The sequence below is a fragment of the Dendronephthya gigantea genome, unplaced genomic scaffold (assembly GCF_004324835.1).
Source record: "Dendronephthya gigantea isolate DGI-Jeju-01 unplaced genomic scaffold, DenGig_1.0 000530F, whole genome shotgun sequence".
Taxonomy (NCBI): domain Eukaryota; kingdom Metazoa; phylum Cnidaria; class Anthozoa; order Malacalcyonacea; family Nephtheidae; genus Dendronephthya; species Dendronephthya gigantea.
In genome coordinates, this window is record NW_021163540.1 from 27,634 (window position 1) to 40,346 (window position 12,713).

Below are 12,713 nucleotides of genomic sequence, written 5' to 3' on the forward strand. Positions count from 1 at the left end.
TTTTTATGGTAAGCACCGATATAACAGTGAGAGAAAAAGTAAATGAAACACTTTCAAAAATTGCTGGTGGTGTGGCACAACTGTATAGGAAGACCAGGGGAAGAGCTCGAATAGATTTGGATAAACGGATGAGAAAATTTCATTTGTTTGAAGGACAAACCAAGCCAATTCATGATTTCCACCAAATTGGGAAATTTTGAGAAAATTTTTCAAATCGGCAGAGCGGAATTTTGATTATTTCGGCTCATTTTAGGGTTCATCACAATGCCCAGGAAAGACATACTAGATTCCGCTTATTAACAGAGCTGGCGAGGGTCATATTTCAAAACACACAACTTCGTACTCCCATATATTATCCCCTTATGATAGCAATAGTTGATTTAACACAAATTAAACAATATCCTCAAAGAAAATAAACAGAAATACTTCCATTGCTTCGCGTAAGATGCATTAGGCGTGCAAGAACTTCACAAAACCATGCTAATCATAACAAACATAATATGCTATAAATAGTCGCGGGTATTATAATATGCATCGCAAACTTCAATATAATGCAAATTATCAAACACTCTAACGAGTGTTGACTGTTGAGTAAGTAGACTTATCCATTCTAGCGCATTTTACGACGGGATAAGTTTTATAACCATAATATTATGAGCATAGGAACTAGGAAGATTATGATATATAAACTATATTGATAATTGATCAGGTTTAATATACACAACAAAGCGGCATGAAATCAATAACTGTGAACGAACTTGTCATATGGAACACTCCTAAATCATTATATTTTTAGGTATATTGCTATATTTCTTATATTATATCCATTTTAAATGTTTCTCTTACCAACACAGTCTTTGTTTTCATGTTCAGCAGGGATATCCTGATTAATTCCCTCGTCTATTGAAGTCTAACATCAACAAGTACTCGCATGAAATCGCTGCTCCACAATAAAGTTTATCAAGAGCCAGTTATTTTTGTAAAATCATGCATCGAATGTCCGCGTATTAAAACAATTTTCTAACAATAAAGTTGTAATCCTTCGTATAACAGAATATTGGAAGTAGAGAGCCTGGGGCTGCCTGGCTTCGTTTAATTAATCTGGCTTCGATAAATTTTGAATCTTATCATTCTGATGACAGAGCGATCGAACCCCGTTTAAAGTTCAAGTCAGTCCGGCCACCCCGCAAATCAGTCGAGAAAAGTCCGGTAAATTCAAACTGACCAATCGCAATGCGAGAAATGGGCTGATTTGGCCCCGTTAAGGTGCAAATCAGTCCGGCCACCCCACAAATCAGTCGAGATAAGTCCAAATGGCTTATTACACTGGCCGATAGGGCCAGTGTCTTAAATCGCTAAGATTTTTTTTCGTCGACACAAAACGCAGTTTTCACCATGGGATCTCAGGGTAAGAGATATGTCCATCTATGGATAAGATATGGATAACTACAGGACAACTTATGGATATTTTTCGGGCTACTTGTGTTTTATTAGAGATAAGTATCCCAAAACGCTCATTGCTACCACGGCAGTCCCCTGCCAATTGAATGTTGACTAACTTGACTTTGTATTTCCGAAACGTGAAGTTTGGCTGTTTCTCATTGTCTTTTTAATATACTGAATTTTCTTGCTGGAAAATATGAATCTACGCGTTACTGTATTGTACTTCGAACGGGTATGTACTACCAAACTCAACTTACTGTTAAGTCGATTTATGTTTTGAAAAATCAAAGCGCACTTAGCGCAGATTGTATGTCTATACACAAGGAAACTTCTGGGGTATTAAACATGTACATGATATACATTGGCGACGCCAACATAAAATGTACATATCAAATCATTTTACTGTATTTAAAGAATAGATGCACAACGAATTCCAAAATCAATCTAATGTTGGTTACTGTACACACAAGACTATATTTTCGCCACATCTCAGATCATCCAGCAATGTTCACAGAAGTGACAGAACTACATATTAAAATAAACCATTAATTTTTTGGTTTGTTTTAGAGGACTTGTTGTCTTTGGCAATTTTGGACAATGCCTTGTCACATAATTGTAATTCCTTGATGTTGCTATCTGTGTATGGTGTTGTTCAATATTAGCATTATTAGAAATATTATGATCTTGGGCCATTAATGATTTATCCCCGAGCCGGTGCGAAGCACCGGGCGAGGGTACTAATTCCGCCCGGAGATTTTAATTACGCCCGGGAATGCAAATCACTGAGCTATATAAGAATTCCTGGAGGACCGGCTCCTGTCAAAAAAGTGAAGCCACTAAGATGGCGGATTTCGGCGTTTGCTGACGCCACATGGTTCCTTTTGCTCATGGTAGTTACCACTGACATACCGCGATACACATTGAAAAACTGTGTCCATCACCCTCCCGATTTTTATGAAAATATTTTCAGCTTTCCGTATATATTTTTTTGTTTTTCATATAAAAAGGATAAAAGTGTTTCCCTTTTTCCCTGTTCAACAAATGGAAAGGACACGTAGCTTCGTGCTCTGCGTCTGACGTTGTGAATGGCTTAATTCACCTATCGGTGGAGTGAATTTTCTCATTTTGCTCTTATTTTATAACATCCATTCCAGGTATTAAAGCCGTCAGTTTTCAACTTTTTTTACTATAAATAATTTCGTTTTTGGCCTTTCGAGTTTGGACTATAGTATAAACTGATTACCAAAGCCTCTGAGACAATAAATCCATCAAAACGTGTGGTACAAACAGCAAAGATACTATTTTCACCTTTTGGTACATTACAGTGCTGTCAGTGCAATGTTATATACCCAAATTTTATTATTTTTTCTTAACTTGTGTCGGGGGAAAGTTAAATTCCTGGCAGCGTCAATCTTTTGAGTTTGGTCTATGTTGTTTTCATGATAGCAAACATCAATGTTAATAGGTAAACCATTCCCCAGTGAGTCTACTATAGTCACTCTTCTATTGATCCCACCCAACATCAATTAACATGATCTGGGAGTGCTGATACAAAATAATAAGTTGCTGTATAAAACAGTATAAATTAATTCCAACCTGTGATAGTGAGCCCTGTTAAAGCCTAGTTAATATATTATCTTGTTTACCTTGTCAAATCCAAAGTGAAATGATCAATTATCACAGCTCTTAATTTATTTTTTAGCTTCTTGCACCTTGTGAATAAATCTTGATCATATCTCCATTTTTATTTTTCAGGATGAAGTTCATGCATTTTATGACTGTGCATTGTTATTCTTCATTTTCATGTTATCTGATTTTGTTGTTGGCTGGTGTTTTTATACCATTTGTCATATTTATTAATTAATGAAATAAAAATAAACATGCATTGACTGAGCAGTGTGTTTTCAATCTGCAGCAACTTTTATAACTTTCTGTTTATGGTATCAACCTCCAAGAGGGCTATATTCATTAGGCTAATCAGTAGAGCCTATGCATGGAGGGATAAATGTTATTCTTTACTATGACCAGGGATGCAATTAGAGAATGCTGAAAACTTTTAAAGCCTATTAAGGTACAAGTTGATGACTTGAATGAAAAGTATATTATGCAAATATGATTCTTGGTTGAAGCTATTTTCCTGCACTTAGTATTAGTCAGCTGCCCAGCATTTTGCCTGAACTTTGGATTGTGCATAGATATAAAATCTTGAAGACAACATCACATACTGAATACTGATTACATACTTCCTGCAATTCATCAGTTAAGTTTAGGGTTTAGAAAGTCAAATTGTTGCCCATAAATTTCTAGTTGTCTTCAAAATATGCGAGGATAGTACCAAAACATTCAAACATTTGTAAACTTTCATGTTGGAAAGTATAAATAACAAAATTATTATTACGAAAATAAAATAAAACCTGTCAGTTCGTGTCAGTATTTAAAATCTTTAGTTTGTCCACATTTTCCCATATTTTAATATATATTTGTTCCCGCACTGGCAAAAACAGCGTGTATGACTTGTATTCATCTTAAAATAAAACTTTATTGTATGTCAGGGCGAAAAATATCAAAAAAACAACCTAAAAACATTTCAAAAACAAAAAATATTTCATGATCACGGCAAAAAAATATGAAAACCAGGGGGAAGAATATTTATTTACAAAATCCAGGGGGGAGAATGCTGCTGTAGCGGGCTCAGAATTGAGCCTGGTCAGTGGTAAGTACCATGGTCAAAAGGAACCATGTGGCGTCAGCAGAGCTTCTGCGGTTGCGCAGAAGGGTGAAATCCGCCATATTGGTGGCTTCAAAAAGATGGCGGCGAAGTTACCGAAAAATAAAGAGCCGGTCCTCCAGGAATTATTATATAGCTCAGTGATGCAAATGCGAAATGAAAGTTGTCCGCCATTATGTCATGGACGTTGGGCGTTTTTGTACGTCATGCGCATGCGCGAGTTTAAGACGAGTTAAAACTGGTAACTAGGAAACGTTTACAAACGTGCAATTGGCTAAATTAAAATTTGGGTTCACGTCAGCATAACTGATATTTTGAATTATAAAACTTTTTTTAAAATAATATTTTCACTTGGGTGGTCTTAAAAATATACGAAAAATTGACTCGTAAAATTGATTAAAATATAATGTAAAAGATGCCTTCGGACAGAAAAACTTTCATTGAAATGGATGGTAAAAAATCTACGATTTTGAAGCATTTTTAAAGCGTTTTTAACAGGTAAATGGGTAGATTTTGTATTTTAAAGCATGCAAGTATTTTGTAAGTTAATATGTGGGATTCACCAACAAATGTATGGCACCTCTTTGAATTTATTCGTCAATTTCGTTGAAAAGATTTTGATTCGGAAAGTATTTATTTTTAAAGGTGAATCTGTTCAAAAGTAATTGAAATTTCGCCAAAAATTGTAGTATTTAAAACTATTCGTATAGCACAATTATGATTATAGTCGAATTTGATAGCTCGAGAGCCGACTTTATAATTGTACGAAGATATAGGGTTTTACTTTACGACTTCGATCATTCAGCAGAAACGAGTATTATAGAATTTCAGTGATGGAAATATAAGTTTATTGCTTCAGGCGAGGGGACTTTTGCATGCAATGTATTTCTAGTATTCTATGATAACAGCCCACAATGGCGTTGGTTAGAGATACAGATTAGTCACTTGAGTTTAGTGAGAGTTACCCTCTAGCAATAAAAAATACTCTATTCTCCAGACCTTGAGTGAAGGCATTCCATTTGTCTCTCCATTTGTCGTGCTTTTAAGAAAACATTTACATTTTATTAATAATTCAGCAAAATATTGTATCTGCATGTGTTTACTGACTCTAATGGTTTTGATTCCAATGCAAGGGACTTGTTTGGTATGCCTCACCTCAGAGTTTGATTTGATAGAATATTTTAAGTTTGTATATAGATTTGGAACAATACAATATTCGAACAGGTTCGTGCAAGAGACAGTTGAAAAATGTAAATTATAATAAAACTGTGACTTCAACTGCTGGAAATAATTCAGCTAAATCAATTATGGTTAATAGTCAAATGTACAACATGAGCACTTAAAATAGTTGGAATATTCATAGTTTTAAGTAGGTTTAAACCACTCAGAAGCTTTGTGGACATATATAACCCCCCCCCAAAAAAAACAAACCCAAAAATGTTTCAGATAACAGATAACTAACATATATATAATAACAGTTCCAATATCAATTAGAAAATCAATTAGTTTGACTTCTATGTACTTCAGCATATCCCCCTAACAAATCCTTTTAGCAATAGAATAAAATAGGTTAAAAGAAACTGGTATTTATTTATTTATTTATTTATTAACTTTGCCAAGTAATATGCAACATTTACCAGTATATATACAACAATATATAATATAGAAAATTGGCAGGGTGCACGCTACAGTTTTCACCAATTACAGCGGCCCCATAAACTATACTAATACTATACAACAAACACAAATCTAATAACAACACGATATTTGACAGGACAGATTACGAGACTTGTTACAAGACAAACATATAGATTTCCATGTCCTTGGGTCATCAACGTCAAAAACGTCTTCCAGTGCTAACTTGTAATATTTAGAAAGTCCGTTTTTGAATTTTCCTAAACTGATGTTATTGATTGTATTATAAATACAATTTCAAAATGACCACTAATGACCCCATACGTACATAGAATGCCTACATTTCAAATATAACAACTTGTGACCCTTGAGAACAATAATAGCTCTAGCATTACTATTCATACTAATAAAAAGGAACAGTTACCGTAAATGATCGATTAAGCGCCGCGGTATGCTTGTTAAAAAGGGACAAAACATCAAGATGCGATAGATACATATCAAGTGTCATATATGTATACCAAGATGTAGTATATACATACCAAGATTTAAATATAATATATATATATATATATATAATATATATATATATATATATATATATATATATATATATAGGCAAGATTTAAATATATATATATCATTAAATCTTGATAGATATATTTAAATCTTGATATAAATATATGAATCTTGATATATATTTAAATCTTGATATACATATTTAAGTCTTGATATATATATTTAAATCTTGATATATATATTTAAATCTTGATATATATATTTAAATCTTGGTATGTATATACCGCATCTTGGTATACATATATGACACTTGATATGTATCTATCGCATCTTGATGTTTTGTCCCTTTTTAACAAGCATACCGCGGCGCTTATTTCAAATATCGATTTAAAGACGGGGCGCTTATTTGACAGCGGCGCTTATTCGACAGCGGCGCTTATTTCAAAGTGAGCAAATAGATTATTTTCTGAAGGCCGATGAATCGAATAAACTTTTAGTAGAGGTAACAGGAAAAAGAAAGCGCGAAGTTGGGCTGGTGATTCCCGCTAAGTTCATAGCATTTACGGCGAATCGACGACATGCCCAAGTGTTAGACACGGAGTTAATTAGGAAGAAGGAAAATTTTAAACTATCAGAACTGTCATATGAGCCCGGTTGTAAGAGATTCGACAATAAAACTTTAAAGTTTCAATACTGGCCGTCGTTCCCAATAGTTTAAATGTTAGAATTAACGCGTTTAAATAAAGAATCGTTTATTTCTACATTTTTTAGCGTTTATTTATGTCTTCCTAAATAGGCGCCGCGGCGCTTATTCAACAGCGGCGCTTATTAATTTTTTTTTATTGAGGTGCGGCGCTTATTCGACAAAATTAACCAATCTCCCGGTATATTATAGTTGAAACGGATTTAAGAGTTTTATACAACAAACACCTGTATACATGTATGAATGTAGAAACACCTGTATAAATAAGTACTTTTGTGGGTAAACTACTCAATATACCTTGAGTGAAACAAATGTTACATTCTGATGAAATGTTATTTAAATTAGTGATTTTGCCTAAATCAGAATTAAGGTACAACTACGACCAATAACCTGATGCTAACATGAAAATTACCTAATGAAATTATACTCAAACCTCCATATATCAAATAATTAGATGCTCAGAATGATATAAAGGATGAATTAAAGCATAAAGTGCAACACTGCACATTTGAGAAAATCAAATGGCTGGGGTTTAGTCATACACTTATGAAATCTCAGCAACTTATACAATAGATATTGACAAGTATTTTGGTGGGTAGCTCTTTGGTATACCTACAGTGACTTAAGATGATAGGTTGAAATGAGTGAATCTTTTTTAAGATATACACTATACAGGCAATATAATATGGTACAGCAATGTAAGTTAATAGCCAGTTTATCCAAACAAATTATATTATGCTGTTTGGCAACATATTATTAAATACTAATGCATTAAGTTATGCTGTCAAGCACAACATTAATTTATACTAACTCATATTATGCTATCAAATACCAATATTGTATGGGAGGACATTGTTTTATTCAGTTTAACAGCAGCATACAGTGTATGGTAAAGCAGTGCAAATATGATCATGGCAGATCATTTAGGTTAATCTATGGTAGAGCAATGTACAGCAATATCACTCAGCTGTGTAAGACAGTGTAAGTCATGGTATATGTGTGTAAAATCAGTGGACGGCTCCGGCAATTCTAAAACTGGAAAAATTCCGAATCTGGAAAGCAAAATTTAGAGAAAATCCATCTTTTGACGTATGTACTTCTCATCGACTGCACTAAATAATATACCCTTTTCGATGGCATAAAGCATTTCTGAAATACGTACAATACCCCCACCTTTTTCCGAAAAAAGGCGATGTTTATCGCTCAAACGCGTCGTTTTCGAACATGATGAAAAAGGGTACCCTTTTTCGTCGATCTTGTTGTTAAGAAGTAAGACGGTAAAAGGTACCCTTTTCGGTCTAATACGTCATTACATCGTTTGATGAAAAAGGGTACCCTTTTTGATGAACTTATGACCTCCGTAATAACGAAAAAGGGTAGATTGGAATTTGATCTGTTGATGTCAAATAGGATTAAAAATGTTTTGAAATATTTATACCATTAATATCTAGGTTGAGTGTTTATTGTATATTTTACAGTAAAAAAGAGTACTTAGAGAAAAATATCGAAAAAACTGAACCTGCGCAAGTATTTATGTATTTGTTACATTTCTGTGCCTCTGGGATTTCATATATTTTGACACGTATGACACTGGGCGAAAAGCTGCGTATTCCCAAGTATTCCACTCTCTATATGGGTCGGAATAAAATACATATTCCAACACCGTATAGCGAGTCAGAATACGGTCAGAATATCCATAATATTCCGTAGTATTACCAACTACTATACGGTTTGGAATACTGATGAAATTCTGTGGTATTCGTTAAACCGAATACGTCTAGAATACAACGGCTTAATAATCCAGAGCCGGTTGTTCCAAATGCACTTAGATTAAACGGCTAATAATTTGGCGATGCCGCGATGGGTATTTACACGGTTGTTCCAAGGTGTGTAAATATATTTGGGGGATGAGCCGTTTTCGTGTGCAGTGTGTTCGCAGGTTAATTGTTCAACGTATTAGGCTTTAGTATATTGCTAAATCGAAGTGAAGACTTTTTTTGCAGCTACTTTTTACTGCTGTAAACAATACCCCAAGGTAAACTGAAGGTATTTAGAAAAAACTGGCTTGAAAGCAGCAGTTCTGAACTGATATGTTTTCTGGGCAAATTAGAGGCATGCAACTAAAATAAAACAGATCACATTTTTGGATAAAATAATGGCAATGTGCTAAAGCACATGCCGATTTAATTAAGTCAAAAGTAACAAATTATAGTTAATTGTTACAACGTTCGTATTTTAATACAGCACAGAAAAGATGGGGTGATAAAAAATGCCCACACCAGCATAACTACATAGAAATTATCGTAGCACACCACCTAGAGAAAGAGAGGGAGGGTGTGGGGAAAACTTTCGAATTGCTTCGACGGCAGCCAGATATAAATGACCTTGAACTTTTCGGAACGTTTCAGTTTATATAGGTACGCTGACCTTGCACTTGAAACATGCTCAACGCACGTGAGGGGAATATTACTTAACTGTAGCAATGAATCGCCAACGAAGTGCGAATCGCCTTGAAGTTTTTAATCCTGCTAGGAATAAATCAGGAGAGCACGTTCTCCAAAACGTAACAAAATTTCCCTGTACTTAAATCTTGATAAGCAAGTTGCTCTAGAAGTGGGCTACTATTAAGCAAGTTGCTCTATAAGTGGGCTACGTTAGCTTCGAATAACTAATCACAATGCACGGAAGCAATAAATTAATTATTCGCTTCAGCAAATCTCTCTCTCTTTCTATATATATATAAATATATATATATATATATATATATATATATATATATATATATATATATATATATATATATATATATATATATATATATATATATATATATATATATATATATATATATATATATATATATATATACACCCATTTGCAAAAACGTTGGCTGCAGATAGATAGATAGATAGATACTCGAAATTTAATTAGAATTGCATATGTTGTGTAATATGATTGAAATCCCATGCAAATGCAATCATATGCAATTCTAATTAGACTTCGAGTATCTATCTATCTATCTATCTGCGGCCAACGTTTTTGCAAATGGGTATATATATATATATATATATATATATAATATATATATATATATATATATATAATATATATATATACATATATATATATATATATATATATATATATATATATATATATATATATATATATATATATATATATATATATATATATATATATATATATATTTTAGTATGCAATTGTGTAGACCTAGATGTTGAATAATAAACATTTAGAAGCATTTATAAAATTTTTCGTGCGTGTGCCTACGAAAAACGCGTGACTGGAAAGCAACTTTATGCATGTGGACTCCTCAGCGGGAAATAGGGCTGGCTCTTGTCAATTTCACTTACAAGTTTAATGCTCTTTGAATGATGACAAACAAAGCGACATCAAGGCATCTTTGATAAAAAAATTCGTTTTTGCTAGGAGTTATTTAATGTATGTATATCATAATTTACCTGAATTCGTGTACACGTGTGTATAGAGGACCAGAATAATTAAACAATAACCTGTTTTAGGCTGACTTATTTACTATAAGTTGCATGGTGATAGCCCGAATTTCCGCATCCGGTAGATTAGAGATTCATAATTATTTATTTAATATAGTGCTACAATTGTGACCTACTTAGCGGACAGTCGGGCATATACAATCTACAAAAAATTACCTACTTAACTTAAGCTTTTCCAATGAATTCTCAATCTCATGCATATTTGGCCTATTTAGTTCTGAAATGTTCTTACACGAGTGATAAAGTGCAGAAAGTTCCCTATTTTCGAGGCTGTGGCTGACGACTTTCATTAAATATCCAAATGAATAAACATCAGTGCGTACTGTTTGTTTCCCTCCACCAGATTTAAGTTCTGGTGCCAAGTATGGGTACTTCCTCTCATACGTTTCTCGCTCCTTCTCGCCAAATTCTGGGTAGCTCTTGCCATTGTTAGCTGCAGTTGCTTTGCCAAAGTCAATGAGAACTGCAGTAAAGCATTTGCCGTGCTTCTCTATGACCACGTTATTCGTCTTAATATCGTTGTGAATTATATTCTTCTCGTGAATATAACAAATGGCCATAGAGAGGTCGTGCAATATGGCCAACCAGTGTGGACGAAGGTCGGAACTTACAATGTTTTCAGACAAGGCAGTGCACATTGTAGTAGATAGTAAGGCGTCTTCAGTTTCGACACTGTGGTAGGTTGTAATGATGAGAAAAGGACTTTTCTGGAAACAGACGCCGAGAAGCAAAGGGAGATTAGGATGACGTAGGCTATGTAGTATCTCAGCTTCTCTGGTGATTTTCTCGTTTAAACTTTCGCTCTTTATTTCTTTGACTGCCACTTTGAGAGATCCATACTTTGCCAAAAAACAGTTTCCAAATGTTCCTTCCCCGACTTTTCCATCTACATGTAGATGCTTTCTGTCAAGTTCTATTAATTTTGGTTGGCATTTCGTCTTAGTTTCCTCTTGGCTTTTTTTCCATCGGTAGTGGAAGTACACTGCATGCTTGTTCAGACGACTGTTTTCCTCTTCTAGCTTTTTAATACTTTCTAAATGTGTAGGATTTTCACCGCTTGTATGCCTAACCTCGTTCGCTAAACCAGTGCCAATGGTATCATTCGAAATGTTGTTTGTTTGTTTGCTTCCTTCATCCTTCGCCAATTTACGCAATTTTCTTTTTATTACTCGTCTACGACGAGTATTTTCCCTCCTATTGCCGAGAGAGCGCATATGATGAGCATTATTTGATTTGTTTTTCCTTTCCATTGGATAAATGTCACTGCCTGCATGAACGATTAAGTTCTATCTTCACAACCATGCATATCACAATTTAATTGCATGCATATGGCACAATTATCACAATATAATTGCAAAATCATGGCCAATTTCCGCTTAGGTGTAAAGTTTGGCTAATTGGATTCAGTCCTTTCAATTTTAGGGCCTGTTTATATGGAACGTGTAATCCCGACTAGGCGAAACAAACACACTCTGTTTATACACTATACCCGATTTGCATGGCCATGACATCAAATTAGCCATGTGAAGTCATGTAAAACTCTCCTTAAACCTTTTTTGCGTTTACCTTTGGTTGATATAAACATATAACACCTCATACACGTCATAAATTTTGACAGATAAAGATGCAACAGAGTGTTGATACATCAAAACACCATGTTTATAGCCTTTGATTATGTACAAATCTTGTACAAATTGATTTATAATTCATACTTACGCCTGTTGGCGCTTTACCAAAGGCGGGCACATTTTATCTAAAGGACCGTTTACACTACACGCAATTTATTGACACGGCACGGCTAAAACGGCCCAATTTTATTGTTGTTCAGACTACCAAAACAAAGACCGGGCATATAAATATAAATAAATTAAGAGTAGTGTAAACTTGTGCTTAGGTCGTGTATAATTTGTTTCAAACATTCATACAGATATCATGCGTCAACAAGAATTTTATTGGCAGAATACTGTTTTTTTGTCAGCATACATATAAATGATATAATGGATAATTTCATGCATAAATTATACTCTATAGTAGCTACAATCATGAAATATCATCAAGTTTGGTGTCATTTAAGCCCGATTCACACTACACTCAATTTATTGGCACGGCAGGACTAAAATGGGTATCCGTGTCGAATTAATATTATTAGTGTCCA

General features: G+C 34.1%; 1 protein-coding gene across 1 annotated transcript; it reads right to left on the bottom strand.

Moving 5' to 3' along the window:
* Window positions 1-10,710: 10,710 nt before the first annotated feature.
* LOC114543710 (probable CTD kinase subunit alpha homolog) lies at window positions 10,711-11,808 on the bottom strand. Its single transcript, XM_028562588.1, has one exon. It carries the CDS (start codon window positions 11,806-11,808, stop codon window positions 10,711-10,713), a length of 1,098 nt encoding a protein of 365 aa, XP_028418389.1.
* Window positions 11,809-12,713: the final 905 nt, after the last annotated feature.

Excerpts from the sequence above, each read along its gene's own strand:
- LOC114543710 (XM_028562588.1), bottom strand. The coding sequence starts at position 11,808 with ATGGAAAGGAAAAACAAATCAAATAATGCTCATCATATGCGCTCTCTC.